We start from the raw sequence: 14,316 nt of genomic DNA on the forward strand, positions 1-14,316 counted from the left end.
ATCAGCTGCCTCCTGCACATCTCCCCACTGGGGATGTGCCTGCAACCCAGGTACATGCCCTTGAGCGGAATCGAACCTGGGACCTTTCAGTCCGCAGGCCGACGCTCTATCCACTGAGCCAAACCGGTTTCAGCAGCACCACTGTTTTGTGTGCCACTAAGAAAGGACAAAATGCTCCCAACTAAACCCAGAGTTTTTAAATTAACGAGAATGTTTATTACTCATTGAAATAAACCTTTCAAACTTAGATTTTTTTTTAATACATACAAAAAAAAATAAAAGCAAAGAAACACATAAATAAAACCAAGCTCCATTGTTCCTAAAACGCCTTCCTATTCTAAATCCAATTCTGTGGAGTCACAAATGATTGCTGTCTGTGCTTTTTGATATTGTCCCTGGTGCCCTCCAGAGTGGAGGTGCAGCAGCCCTGTTATGAGGACCAGAGGAATTCAAAGCTTGGGAGCTGGGCCCGGAGGCCAGCGTGGCAATTATGCAGAGTTAGCCTACTTTGCACTCCTGCTCCTGGAATGCTGCTAAACAGGTTGCTCCCCGCCTCCTCCGCCCTTCCCCGCAACCATCTGGTTTCCAGGGGTTAAAAGTGCTCCACAGTTGTCTCTGTGATTTTATCCCAATGACACCTTTCATGTCTGTGCACACACAGGCCGCCACAGCTCCTGGCTGACAGCGTTGTAAGGTGTCAGCAGTGGTAACACACACACCCCCATTTCGGAGATGTTAAAACGCATTTACAAAGGTGCAGCTTGGAATGGTGGAGAGTCTATGGAAGGGACCCTGAATAGTGTCAGGTACTTGGTATACACTCAGTTACACTCAATGAAATGTAGCTTTTATTATTCATCATTATTACTATCACTGTTAGGCATCAGTTGCCTTGTTGGTTAAATGAGGGTGGTAGTATTTGGGAATGACTTCTTTTACGTATAGCAGATGGTGCAATGCCTCGTACTTAATTGGCCTTCAGTGAAAGACGTCTTAATTATTATTTCTTTGCAATCTCACAATGCCCCTATGGGACACGCAGGCCAGACAGTAGACTTCAGAAGGCGAACACTGCAAGGGAGCCCCAGAGACCTTGTATTCCAGATGGGAAGCCCAGAGAGGGTACATGCCCTGCCCAAGAGCGTGGCTGATCTGGTGGCAGGATTCAAATCCAGACCCTGTCAATCCCCTCCCAGTGCTCCGTATAGACCCTGCTGCCATGGAAGGGGCGCGAGGTGAGGCAGGATTCTGGAGAAACCTCCGCAGCCAATTCCGTTTCTAGCAGGAACAGCTCCTCAGGCTGCAGGCCTGGGGTCAGAGTCGGAGCTCAAGAAACAGAGAAATGGCCAAATTCCAGGCAAGGGTGTGCGGCAACTTTTGCTCTTAGTGCTGGATGCTCCCAGACAGCCCAGCCCCTGGGAAGACTCTTGGAAACCCAGCTCGTGGGACCGGACCCCATGAAGCTGGGGGTTGAGTGCCCTCAGGCTCCTAAATCCCGACAGGAGGAGCTGTGCATGCCTGCCTGCCCAGGGTGTGTGGCAAGTGCCGTGCTGAGCCACTCCCAGGTTCCAGTGCATGGAATCCTGTGAGAACCCGCGAGGCAGATTTCCCTGCCTGTTCTATACCTGTGGGGACACAGGCTTAGAGCTGGGGAAGGAATGTGCCCAGCTAAGAAGGATGGGAACTGGGAGTCCTATTTGGTCCTGTTGGCCCTTTCTGTTGAGCACAGAACTATATTTTTGTTTGTTTTTTGTTAATCCTCACTGGAGAATATTTTTTTCCATTGATTTTTGAGGGAGGGAAGGAGGAAGGGAGGGAGAGAGAGAGAGAAACATTGATGTGAGAGAGACAGATCAATTGGTTGCCTTCCACATGAACCCGGACTGGGGCTAGAGATTGAACCTGCAACCCAGGTATGTGCTCTTGACCGGGAATCCAACCTGTGACCCTTCAGTGCGTGGGCCAACACTCCAACCATTGAGCAGTACCCGCCAGGGCTGGGCACAGAACTTCTGTAACCTAACTCCCAATTCGGGATTGAGGATGGAGCTGGGGTGGAGCCGGATAAGGGGCAACCATGTAAACCAGGTACTCGACTCTCTGCTCTTGGACTTTCAGGAAATTACCCTCCAATGAGCATAGTGAAGGGTCTATCTCCCAGCATTTTCTCTGCATGAATGGGAGCTTCATAGTTTCCTATGGGTTCAGTGATAATTATTCTTCCAGTCTAATGAGGTTATACCTATTATATAACTCATGTAACCCAGAAAAGGCTAGCAGTAACTATCTCTCGGAGGCTGTTCAGATACTCACCGCCTTTCAGATGGATCCTAACCCAGCCCCAGGCTGACTTGGTCTCTTGGTGTCATGCGTGTGGTGCAGGTCTGGGGCTGGTCCCCAGGTTTTAGTCTCAGCCCTGTCACTGCCCCTGGGTGGCCCTGGACAAGTTTTTATCTCTGTGCCTCAGTTTTCTCACCAATGAAACAAAGGAATTAGAGTCTTAATCCTCACCCAAGGATATGTGTTGTTTCTGTTTTTAAGTATTGTTATTGATTTCAAAGAGGAAGGGAGAGGGAGAGAGAGATAGAAATATTAGTGATGAGAGAGAATCATTGATGGGCTGCCTCCTGCACGCCACACTGGGGATCGAGCCTGAAACCCAGGCACGTGCCCTGACCAGAATCAAACCATAACCTCTGGTTCATAGATCAACGCTCAACCATGGAGTCACACCAGCTGGGTAAGGATATGCTTTTTATATTATTTTATTGATTTTAGAGAGAGAAACATCGATGTGAGAGAGAAACATTGATCAGTTGCCTCCCGTACATGCTCTGACTGGAGATTGAACCCGCGCCCTAGGAATGTGCCCTGACCGGGAATTGAACCCGCAACCTTTTGGTGTATGGGACGACGCTCCAATTAACCGAGCCACCCGGCCAGGGCTCAATTTTAACATTCTTTAACGCTCCTGCATCAGGGGCCTCATTTGGATAGCAGTGAAAAGGATGGTAATGAATTGGCTCACACTTATTGTATTCACATCATGTACCAGAGTGTTGTTTCAGGAATTATCTCATTTGATCGTCAAAGGACACTGTGAGATAGGTCTGAATGGTGCCTACCTGGAAGGGGTGTTATGATGGCCAAGTGAGTTAACGTCTGTAAACTGCTTGGATTAGTTCCTGGCACATAGTGAATGCTCAATAAATGTTTTGGTGGGTGTTTTTTTTTTTTCTATATTTGCACATGTGAAAACTGAGCTACAGAGAGTTTAACTATCTTCTCCAAGGTCACACAGTTGGAAAGGGACAGAGCCTGGATTCAAACCCAGGGAGTCTGGCTCCAGGGCCCTCAGTTAACGGCCGTTCAGTGCTGCATCTTGATAAGACGAGAGGCAGGAGTAACACTTTGGACAGCAGGGGGGCTGTCTACCTGCCCCACCCTGTAGTAGACAAAGGTGTCTACAGGCTGAATTTGGCCCTCCTGTAGTTAGTTGGCCATTCCTATTTGAATCCATGATCTGGTTCACAAGAGCTGTAATCTTAAATCCTAGTAAGCGAGCCACGGAGAGGAATAGCAGCCCAGATTCAGCAAGGTGTCAGTGAGCTGGAGGCAGCGAGACATGGAGAAGGCGGAGGAGGAAGGGGACAGGCCCAGTTTTGAGGTGTGTGATGCCAAGAACTCAGCAGGGCAGATGAAGATGAGCCACTGGTTTGAAGACGAGAAGGGGACTGACTGGGAGAGCAGTCTGGAACCTTCCCTCCAGTTCTCTGCCGCCTCTTCTTTTCCCCAGAAAAGAATTCCAGGAGTGGGAGTGACTAGGCCAGGAGAGTTTCTGGATAAACCAGCCCAACCAAATCAGCGAAGCAAGGAGAAGTAGGGGTCGAAAAACCAGAATGTTGAGACAGGTGTTTTGAGCGTGGAGGGAGAGAATGGGGAGATTTTCAGAGACAGAGAACTTGGAAATTCCTGGTGTGACCACCTCCCTCAGAGAGCAGATTTTGAGAGCCGAGTCCCCTCCAGCTGCCATTTCCCATCTTCTCTGGTTTAATTTCCAAGGAGAGAGTCAGAGACCAGCTTCCCGGGAAAGGGCTGTGGGGATGCACAGGGCTTGTAGGCTATGTGCGTGGACAGTAACTTTGCTCCCGTTTCCCCATCATGAAAATAGGCAGATAATACCTGACTCACAATAACAGCTAATGTCGGTTGAGCCCTGCGAGCCATGGGCTCAGCACTGCTCATTTGGACCAGGTGGTCACTCTGAGCAGCCCCTTGCACAGGAAGAAGCAGATTCAGGCAGGGTGGGTTCATGCCCCAGGGGACAGAGCGAGGCAGGGACAGCCTGCACGGACTCAGGGGGCTGACGCTGCAGCCTGTGCGTTTTAACCACCACTGGGTATCTCTTGGGATGAAGAATGATGATGATGATGGTGATAATATGATGATCGCTAACATCTCAGTCCTAAAAGTGACCCGATTCTCACGGTACACAGAGCACAGAAGTCGCTCAATAGGTTGCGTTGACTTCCCTCATTTTACTGAGAGCTATTCCATGCCAGGCCCTGTGCTCAGCACTTTATGTGGGTTATCTCACTTAATCCCCACAACACCCTTATGAGATTGAGATTTCTCAGTTTCACAGAGAAGGAAACGCCTCCCAACCAGGTTACGTAACACCACCCACGGTGGTGCAAGGGGTGGAGCGTGGGTTTCAGCCGAGTTTCACTGCTTTCTGAGCCTCGTGGGTAGCATCGGCCCTGTCTCCCCATTAACCGTGAAATCCATCACTGTTCCCTTTCTTCTCCAGCCTCCCCTGACTACACCCCGTTGCCTCTGTCTCCCTCTTCTCCCCATTCCTTGGTCTTTCGGTCTGTACGGCAGATGCAGCACCTTATTAGCTGTCCTTGCGTCCGCTAATTTTCTGTGGTCCACGGTCTCAGGTCATGTAACTGCCACATATACTGTCACCTTCCTGCTTTTAGGGCAAGCCTTGACTCCCTGGCCTGACCCCAGGCTCCTGAAGGCAGAAACAAGGCTTATCCAAACATCTGAGCCCCTGTGGTGCCTGGCACAGGACTGAGCTGTTGTGTCCATACAGTAAATTCTGGCTGCTTGAAAGAGTAGTGAAATGGGGAGCCCAGCCGGTGTGGCTCAGTGGTTGAGCATTGACCCATGAATCAGGAGGTCACTAGCTCGATTCCTGGTCAGGGCACATGCCTGGGTTGCAGGCTCAATCCCCAGCAGGGGGAGTGCAGGAGGCAGCCGATTGATGATGTTTCTTTCTCATCGATGTTTCTCTCTTATCCTCTCCCTTCTTCTCTCTCTCAAATCAATCTATATATATAAAAGCCTAAGCGACCGTTCAACCGTTCAACTGGTAGCTATGACACGCACTGACCACCAGGGAGCAGATGCTCAAAGCACAGGCATGGAAACATGGAACAGACTGATGAATCTCAGAGGGAAGGGGGGAGGGGGAGGGTGGGAAGAGAGTAACCAAAGATCTTACATGCATACTAGAGGCCCAGTGGGGTCTCTCGGCCTGGCCTTCGGGGATCGGGCCGAAACTGGCCGTCCGACATCCCCTGAGGGGTCCCAGATTGGGAGAGGGCACAGGCCAGGCCTAGGGATCCCACCAGTGCACAAATTTGTGCACCAGGCCTCTAGTAAAAACATACTAAAAAAAAAGAAAAGAAAAGAAATGGGGAAGAAAAGAAGAGAGCGGAGGGGAGGGTGAGGCAGGGAGGTTCTCCAGGTCACTTTCTGCAGCTGGGCAAGGGGGTGGTGCTTAAAGTCCTTACGAGGGGCCCCAGGCCCCTGAAAGCCCAGCTCTGCCCCTCTCTGCCTCAGAGATGGGCCATCTTTAATGTCCCGCCCCAGAGCCTGCATGCTGGCTGCTCCCTTTGCCTCCCCACCCCCACCCCGGTCTATCTGGTCTCCCTCCGAAGATCTCCTACCGGAAGCTTCCCATAGCCACCTGCCCCTTTACACTTGATCCTGTTGTGGGGTTTGTTTGTTTTTTTTTGCTTGTTTGTTTGGTTTTTGTTAATCCTCACCCCAGGATATTTTTCCATTGATTTTTAGATAGAGTGGAAGGGAGAGGGAGAGACAGAGAGAAAAACATCGATGTGAGAGAGACACATCGATTGGTTGCCTCCCGCACATGCCTGGACCAGGGCCAGGGACCAAGCCTGCAACTGAGGTACCTGCGTGCCCTTGACCAGAATCGAACCCGGGACCCTTCAGTTCTTGGGCCGACGCTCTATCCACTGAGCCAAACCGGCTAGGGTTCCAGTTGTCTTTTTTCTGAATTACAGTGCGTGGCTGAAATGACCATGTCAGTTCACGTCCAGGCTGGGGTGTCCCCCCGGCTGCAGCATGAAGGCCAGGCACTGTCTCGTCCACTCTGCAGCTGGCATTTATTGATGAGGTTCACCTGTGTGTCGTGTGCTCCGCCCTCCTGGCAAACTTGGGCGATGGTTACTTTTATCATCCCCAGATTTGTTAAAATGAATGAATGAAAGTGTTTGAACAGAACTGAGTTAAGGGAAGGAAGGAGAGCCCACTCCAGTCTCCAAGGTGTGAAAGGTGAAGGGCTCCCCGGAAATGATTCTGTGCAGCAGCCGGAGGCAAAGGCACGTGATGGGTGTGAAATCTAAGGTATGGGAACTATGTGTGTGAAACACCCCTGGGCGGGAAGAACCGGCGGGAGAGGTTCGGCTGAAAGTTTGGACAGTTCTTGGCGCCCAGTCTGGAGAGCCCTTTAGAAAGTTGTCCCTCCCAGCTGGCCCCTGGAGAGTGCGGGGTCGGGGCCAGCATCCTGCTGGACTTGATAAAGAGGTTACTGTGGGAAGTGTTGGGATCGCTCGGGAAGCACCAGAAACATGAAAGATACGTTCTGCGTTCCTCAGGCCCCAGAGAATCACCACCCAGTGTTAGACTTGGCAGAAGCCTTCCCGCTTCTCCTCTGAGCTGCCTCCTGAGAAAAGACACGCGGTCTGAATGCTAAATGCCCGCCCGCCCGCCAGCCGTGGCAGCCTGCTCCCGGGCCCTCTCCCACAGCCCATGGAGCTGGGAGCGGGACAGGTGTGCCCGGTGTAGGGTGATCTGGCAGGACCTTCCTGTATCCAAGGCGACACTTCCGGGCCCCTTTTCCAGGAGGGCCTGTTGTGAAACATCCTGGAATGTTTGTGTCCCTTCACAGGTTGGTAATTAAGCAGAGGCAGAACGAGTTCTCACTCGGCACCCTCTCTACCCTCCCTCCCTCTCGCCCTTCCAGCCTTTGGGTCATTTGATTTCATATTGGGGTTTTCTGCAGCCCAGGCCGTGGAGGCTGGAGCCTGGGATTGCACCGGCCTAGGGTGGGGTGATCACTTCATCACAGGGGGTGGGGGCAAGCCCCCCAAGTCCTGGCCACATCTGAAAGCTGACATCTCTTCCCAGCTCACATTCTTGGCGCTTGCCCAAAGGGAAACATTATAAACCAGAGAAGTACCCGCAGTTTCCCAGGGGGCACTGGTTTAAACAGTTCCTCCCTGGCAGTAATGGGTGTGTGTGTGTGTGTGTGTGTGTGTGTGTGTGTGTGTGTGCGTGCGTGCACATGCACGTGTGTATACGTATGTGTGTTTAAATCCCCGTGCAGCTAAAATCGCTTCTCTTCATCCTGTCTGAACGGCACGTCTCTGCACACTGAATAATTCATCTCCCTCTTGGCGTTTGTTCCTGAGAGGTTCTCGCTGTCCAGGTTTCTTGTTAAGTTGCATAGTCTCCCAATGGAAGAGCTCTGGGCGGCCGGATATCAGCCCCCTGGCTTCCCCCATGGTCCCTTTGAAGGGAACCCTGAATATCAAACCAAAGCTGTCCTTTCTCCTCCTGCCCTCCCCTTCTAACTTTGGGTCCTCTTTATTCACTTTATTATTGTTATTTTTTTTTAGCCCTCTTAGGCACAATGTCTACATTTGCTGCAAGTTGGACTCAGCATCTCCCCCTCATCCACATGTCGGTCACATTAGTGATGCTTGCAGCCAACATTATTTCAGCTCTGACTTCTCAGTGGCCGAGGCTGGGACAGTCCGTGGGTCATGTTTTGCTGGAAAAATGATTGCATTGTTGATGCTTCCCTCGGCCTCTCCCCGCTCCTCGTGTCACACACAGAGAGCTCAGTGAATCACTTGTGTCGATGACTTTGAAACACTTAGCTGCCTTTTCATTAAGCAGCGTGTGTTACCCACGTGTACTGAATATGCTCCTAGGAAGGCGTAGAAGCTGAAGGTGCAAGTGGGCCAGAGCTCCGTGCCTGGGGCCTGCTGCAGGCTTCCCTGTGGTCCCACTTGGTCCTCTGTATCTCTGGCGGAGCTGACGCTGCATTCCAGATTGTTCTGAGACTCACAGGGTCTCGTGAATTTTTGTTAGCAAAGCCTAGGTTTGGGAATCAGGCAGTACTTCAGGTTATACTGCAGGATGGCCCAACTCTGTGATGTAGCTGTGATGATGCTCTCCAGAGAGGAAACATGTTGTATATGATTTGCTTTCTAGGCCTAGATTTAGCCATTAATAAGTATTTTAATTATGATTAACAAGTGAACATTACAGAAAAATTAATTTTAAAAAGGATAAAAAACTTAAATTTCGCCCTAACTGGTTTGGCTCAGTGGATAGAGCATCGGCCTGCAGACTCAAGGGTCCCAGGTTCGATTCCAGTCAAGGGCATGTACCTTGGTTGCAGGCACATCCCCAGTGGGGGTGGTGCTGGAGGCAGCTGGTCGATGTTTCTCTCTCATCAATGTTTCTAACTCTCTATCCCTCTCCCTTCCTCTCCGTAAAAAATCAATAAAATATATTTTAAAAAAAACACTTAAATTTCATTGAAATCTCTGTACCGAGATAACCTTTTAATGTCTATCTTTCTAATTTTTCTTCTACACACATACACACACAGACACACACACTTTTTCGGGCAAAATATACATAATAGTATCCTGTATATCTTCTCTTTCAACAGTTTTCTTTCGTATAGCATCCTTCCATTTTAGCAAAATATAGAATACATTGTTATTTTTGTTCCTACATATACATGATCGTATGCACTTCAGATACTTATTGAGAGCGAATTGTGGGGGACACAGGGCTCCTACAGATACTTATTGAGAGCGAACTGTGAGGGACACAGGGTTCTCTTGCTCAGGTGCACCATTGATGACATTATTTCATCAATTCCCAGCGAGGAATTTTGAAAGGTGATAATCCTCACACATATTCTGGGCAGCGGTCGGGAAGGGACATAGCCTCTTGGTTTTCTGGGTTGCAAACTGGTTGTATAATAAGATTTATATCTCCACAGCCAGGCTGGGGGAGTGCAGGGCGAGGAATGAGCCCGAAGGAAAGGTCTGAGTGTGGTTGGTGCGAGCATGCCTATTCCCTCACAGCTTACCTGTCCTCAGTGATGGAGTAGCTCACCGTGTATGCCTTGGGGGAGAGTTCCTTCAGGGACCCTTTCAAAGATTTGTTGGATGAAATGACGTGGGATGAGCTTTGGCTCTTGGGCATTGGTTCATTCTCCATAAGGAAGAGGGGGCAAACACTGAGAGATGTTGGAGTGGGGGAGACACTGCTGGAAGTGGCCTTCTGTTTCTGAAATCTGAGCAGAGTATGGGGTGGGGCTGGGTGGGCTGCAGGCAGCCTCGCAGGAACTTTACCCAGACCAGCACAGGGGTCCCCAGAGGGAGTGAGTGAGCAAAGAGCGTTTTTAGCTGAAGAAAGGCCCCATCCATCACCTGTGTGATTTGCCTTGGGGCTCAGGAGATGCATTGAAGATGTCAGCTTTCAAGAGGACCTTTTAGCTCACCGCAGGGGCTCTGGCGATACATTGCCTTGCTTGAAATCCCAGCTTGGTCTTTGACACTGAGAATATTATTTAGTCTTTCTTAGCCTCAGTTTCCCTGTGTGGGGAATGGGGATAATAGTAACTAATGTTTTTTTGTGCACTCATTTGTAGCGGGATCTGTGCTAAATGTTCTTATAAGCATGGCCTTATTTAAGCCAACCGACACCCGGGAGAATGATTATTGTCCCCACTTCACAGATGAATATACTGAGTCTCAGAGAGGTTAAGTTGCCAGACTCACACAGCTAATGGAAATGATGCTTATTGAACCCTCATTTAATGGTGATTAGCCTGTTGCATGTCATATATACCTCTGGCCTCATCCTCATTGTCTCCTACAATAGAGCAGTAAATTTCCAACTAACAGGACTTTTGAGTCAGAGTGCCAGGAATTCGGTCAATCGGTATTTGTACAGCCTACCAGACCGTGGATATGCAGAGCTCATAAATGCACCAGGTCTCTCCACCAGGGACCCTTCAGCCTTTCTTTCCCCCAGGTATTTTGCTTCAAGTTTGATTTAGAAGGAGATTGCACAGGATAAGAGAGAGGGTGGATTCCTTTGGCTTGAAGGGAAGTTCTTTAAAAAACAACAACAAAAACCACAAAGTTTTTATTGATTTTAGAGAGAGAGAATCATCAATGTGACAGAGAAACATCAATTGGCTGCCTTCTGCATGCCCCCTACTGGGTATCAAACCTGCATCTCAGGCATGTGCCCTGACCCCGAATCAAACCTGCGCCTTTTTGGTGCATGGGACAAGGCTCAACCGACTGAGCCACCCAAGCCAGGGCTTGGAGGGAAGTTCTTGATCAGGATCGTAGACCTCATCGCAGTCATCCTGTGACAGAGAAACACCAATTGGCTGCCTCCTGCATGCCCCCTACTGGGTATCAAACCTGCATCTCAGGCATGTGCCCTGACCCCGAATCAAACCTGCGCCTTTTTGGTGCATGGGACAAGGCTCAACCAACTGAGCCACCCAAGCCAGGGCTTGGAGGGAAGTTCTTGATCAGGATCGTAGACCTCATCGCAGTCATCTTTCTTCCTGTCCCATTGGACCTCAGTTTGCCAGTCTGCAGAAAGACCGGTGAAGCAGTCTCTGGGAGTCTGTAACTGGGAGTGGGTTGGGAGCAGACAGGAGAGGGAGGAGATGAGAATATGTATTTTAGGCAAAGGCAGCAACTGTAGAAACCCAGGAGCTGTCTGGAGGGGCCACTCAGGCGGACGGGTATGTCTAGATTCCTGGCACTCGGACTGTAATACTTGACTGGCAGTTTGTGGTGTCTTTGTTCCTTTAGTTGGGTGAGTTGCATGTCTGTCTGACTTAGCCACAAGACCGAGTGATTACTGCCACTTCACTCTTGGCAGAACGGGGACTTAGTGGGTGGTTATTGTTAAAAGATCAGTTGGGGCTGGATTGTCTCGGGAAGGACAGCAGTGGGCACAGGCATTTGGGAACCAGCTCAGGAGGCAAGAAATACGGCTCTTGGCCAAACTCACAGGGCGGGGGCATCTGCTATTCTAGATGCTGCAGTAAGTCAGGTTTCCAGAGGGGAAGTGGGCATGACACCGTGCCATAGAGCTGGGAGGAAGACTGGGGGTGGGACGGGCGAGGGAGTTGCAGGCAGAGAAGCCAGAGAGGGCTGGAGTCCAAGTCCAAAAGCAAGCCTTGACCTTCGAGCCCTTTCCTGCAAACCCTTCGGGTCGAGGTGCAGAACTGGAGGCCCAGAAAAGGAAGGTGACCTGCTCATATGTCTCCCTAGTTAGTGACCAGTTGGAGCTGGGACACAGATTCCCTAGCTCCTTCCATGTGTTCACCTTCCCGGGACAACAGGGACGGATCTGGTGTCGTTGCTAGGTTTTGGGATCTGTTGGGCCAGTGCCGAGTAGCATGGAGGCCAAGAGTTGCAGGGTTGTGGGGACCATAGGCTGATGGAGTCTTTCTCCTCTTCCTCCCCAGGTACACCAAACCGCTCACCTTCGCCGACTGCATTAGCGATGAGCTGCCTCTAGGATGGGAAGAGGCGTATGACCCACAGGTTGGAGATTACTTCATAGACCACAACACCAGTAAGTTCCTGGCCATCCTCCCTTCCTCCTCCCCTCTCCCCGACCCTCTACCTCCACGCTCACCTCCTAAGTCTGGAAGAGGCTCTTGAAGCCAAATTGTATTTTGTGGGTTTTTTTTTTCTTTTTTAAAAATATATCTTTATTGATTTAAGAGAGGAAAGGAGAGGGAGAGAGAGATAAAAACATCAATGATGAAAGAGAGTCATTGATTGGCTGCCTCCTGCACGACTGGGGATCAAGCCCACAACCCAGGCATGTGCCCTGACTGGGAATTGAACCATAACTTCCTGGTTCACAGGTCGATGCCCAACCACTGAGCTGTATTTTGTTTTATGTACAGTTAGGTAGAGATGTCAGCGTGGGTATAGATAGATAATGTATGCTCATATAAAATAACAGTTTAGAAGGGTTTTAAGTAGAATCTGAAACTCCCCCTCTCATAAATCATCTCCTCAATTCTACAGAGGCAGCCACTGCTGACAATGTTGTGTGTATCGTTCCAGAAATTTCCCAATTGTGTGTTTATGTGTATATACATACTAGAGGCCCGATGCATGAAATTTGTGCACGAGTAGGCCTTCCTTCCCCCAGCTACCGGCACCAGCTTCTCTCTGGCACCCAGGACCCGGGCTTCCCTCGCAGCCCTGGCTTTGTTCGGAAGGTCGTCCGGAAGGACGTCTGGTCTAATTAACATATTACGCTTTTATTATTATAGATATGTCATTTTTCTACATATATCAACCTATGTGCATACAGACCTTCTTTTCCTCATAAAGGTAGATGTGTCATTGCCAGATCATTTTGGAGCAGCCAGAGCCCCAGCAAGCCCCCAGCAGTGTGCACACATAGGTGTTCATAGGGGTGTGGTGTGAGTGTGTGTGTCTCTAGCCCATCATACAAATCAGCCCACCCTCACTTCCTGTCTGTGATCCAGGTATCCTGATGCAGATGAAGATTTCTGGTGTCTTTGTCTCTGGGACTATGATGGAGGAATAGGCTGAGAAAGGGAGAAGCATGCTGCCTGACAGGTGGAGTAGCCCTGGTTGTAGTCCCTGAGCCAGGAGAATCAAGTGTGCTTGGGCTTCATCCATTGTGCACCTTCTTGGCCAGGAGTATTCCTGCCTTCTGAAATTTGCTGCCCCATTTATTCATGTGAGGAAAGAGGATTTTCTGGCTCGCTCTCAACCTTGCGAATTGGAGAATTTCCTTGATCCTTTCAGGCAAAAGGAGAATGGAATGAAGTGGGACATGCCTGGCAAAGCTTGAAGGCTGAGAATAGGGCAGCAAATTCTAGCCCATGTACTGAGCGTACACTCTGTGCCAATGCTGGGCAAGGCACTAGCTAGGCAGCATCCCATTTAATCCTCCCAACTACCCTGTGGGGTGTTAGGATGATTATCCCCATCTTAAAAATGGGACTTAGAGGTAGTAATCCATCGCTGAATACTCAGAGCTAAAACATGGCAGAGCTGGGATTTGAACCGCTGCTGGGGAGCAGAGGGGTGCTTGTCCATCCACTTCCTCTGGGTTTCAGTAGCACCTGGCCATACCTTTGTCGTGCCCCTCATCACCCTGTAGCATAGCCACTTACCTAGTGTTGCAGGTTCTCCTAGATAAGGCACGTAGTGAGTAGAAAAGGGCATACGTGCCTGAGTGCGTGACGAAAGGATGAATGAGCGGACCGCTCCTGGCACCGAAGGGTAGAAGAGTTTCTGAGAGACAGCTAATGACATTAATTGCATTGTTGGGGGTAGCAGAGCTCTTTATTAATGCTCATGATTGCATACTGGATAATGAGAAGTAAATATGCCTAATTGGGTGTGCATGGGGAATGAGGTTAATGCTGGGAGGGCTGCGTGGCGTGCTGGGTTAAACACTGATGCGCAGGAGCCCTCATCAGGCCTTTCCTGTTTCTAATTGCTGAGTGCATCCCCTCATTAAAATCTGATGGCAGGAGTGGGATTTTAAGGTGCTTCTGGGAGACATTGGAAAAAGGAAGGAAGGAAGGAGTAGCAGGCCGTGGCAGAGTTTATTCTTGAGGGGATGATGGCAGATATGAGGTGGGTGTATGGGGGGATGGGAGTACATAGGGGCCAGAGTGGGGAGAATTCTCTATGGTAGTTTTACCAGCTATCAGGCTACTGGTTTCCTTTTGGTGTGAAGGTGCTCTCATTGGATAGAGGGCACCACCTCTGTAGATGGAGCCCGTGATGCCAGTGGCATGAATATGACCATCGAGGCCCAAGCATTCAGAGCCGTGGACTCTGAGATCATTGACTGAAATTGCTCTCTTAAGAGTTATAGACACGTTAGAATTGAACAACCAATTACATCTACCACCCGACATTCATTCATTCA

The 14,316-nt window shown here is 49.9% G+C and overlaps 1 protein-coding gene across 1 annotated transcript in view; it reads left to right on the plus strand.

Annotated features, from left to right (window-relative positions):
- WWC1 (WW and C2 domain containing 1) overlaps window positions 1-14,316 on the plus strand; it is a 126,668-nt gene that overhangs the window by 45,001 nt on the left and 67,351 nt on the right. Inside the window, 1 exon segment of the mRNA XM_005870618.2 lies at window positions 11,849-11,958. Coding sequence (XP_005870680.1) covers window positions 11,849-11,958 — 110 coding nt within the window.

This window comes from Myotis brandtii, unplaced genomic scaffold, assembly GCF_000412655.1.
Source record: "Myotis brandtii unplaced genomic scaffold, ASM41265v1 scaffold32, whole genome shotgun sequence".
Classification (NCBI taxonomy): Eukaryota; Metazoa; Chordata; class Mammalia; order Chiroptera; family Vespertilionidae; genus Myotis; species Myotis brandtii.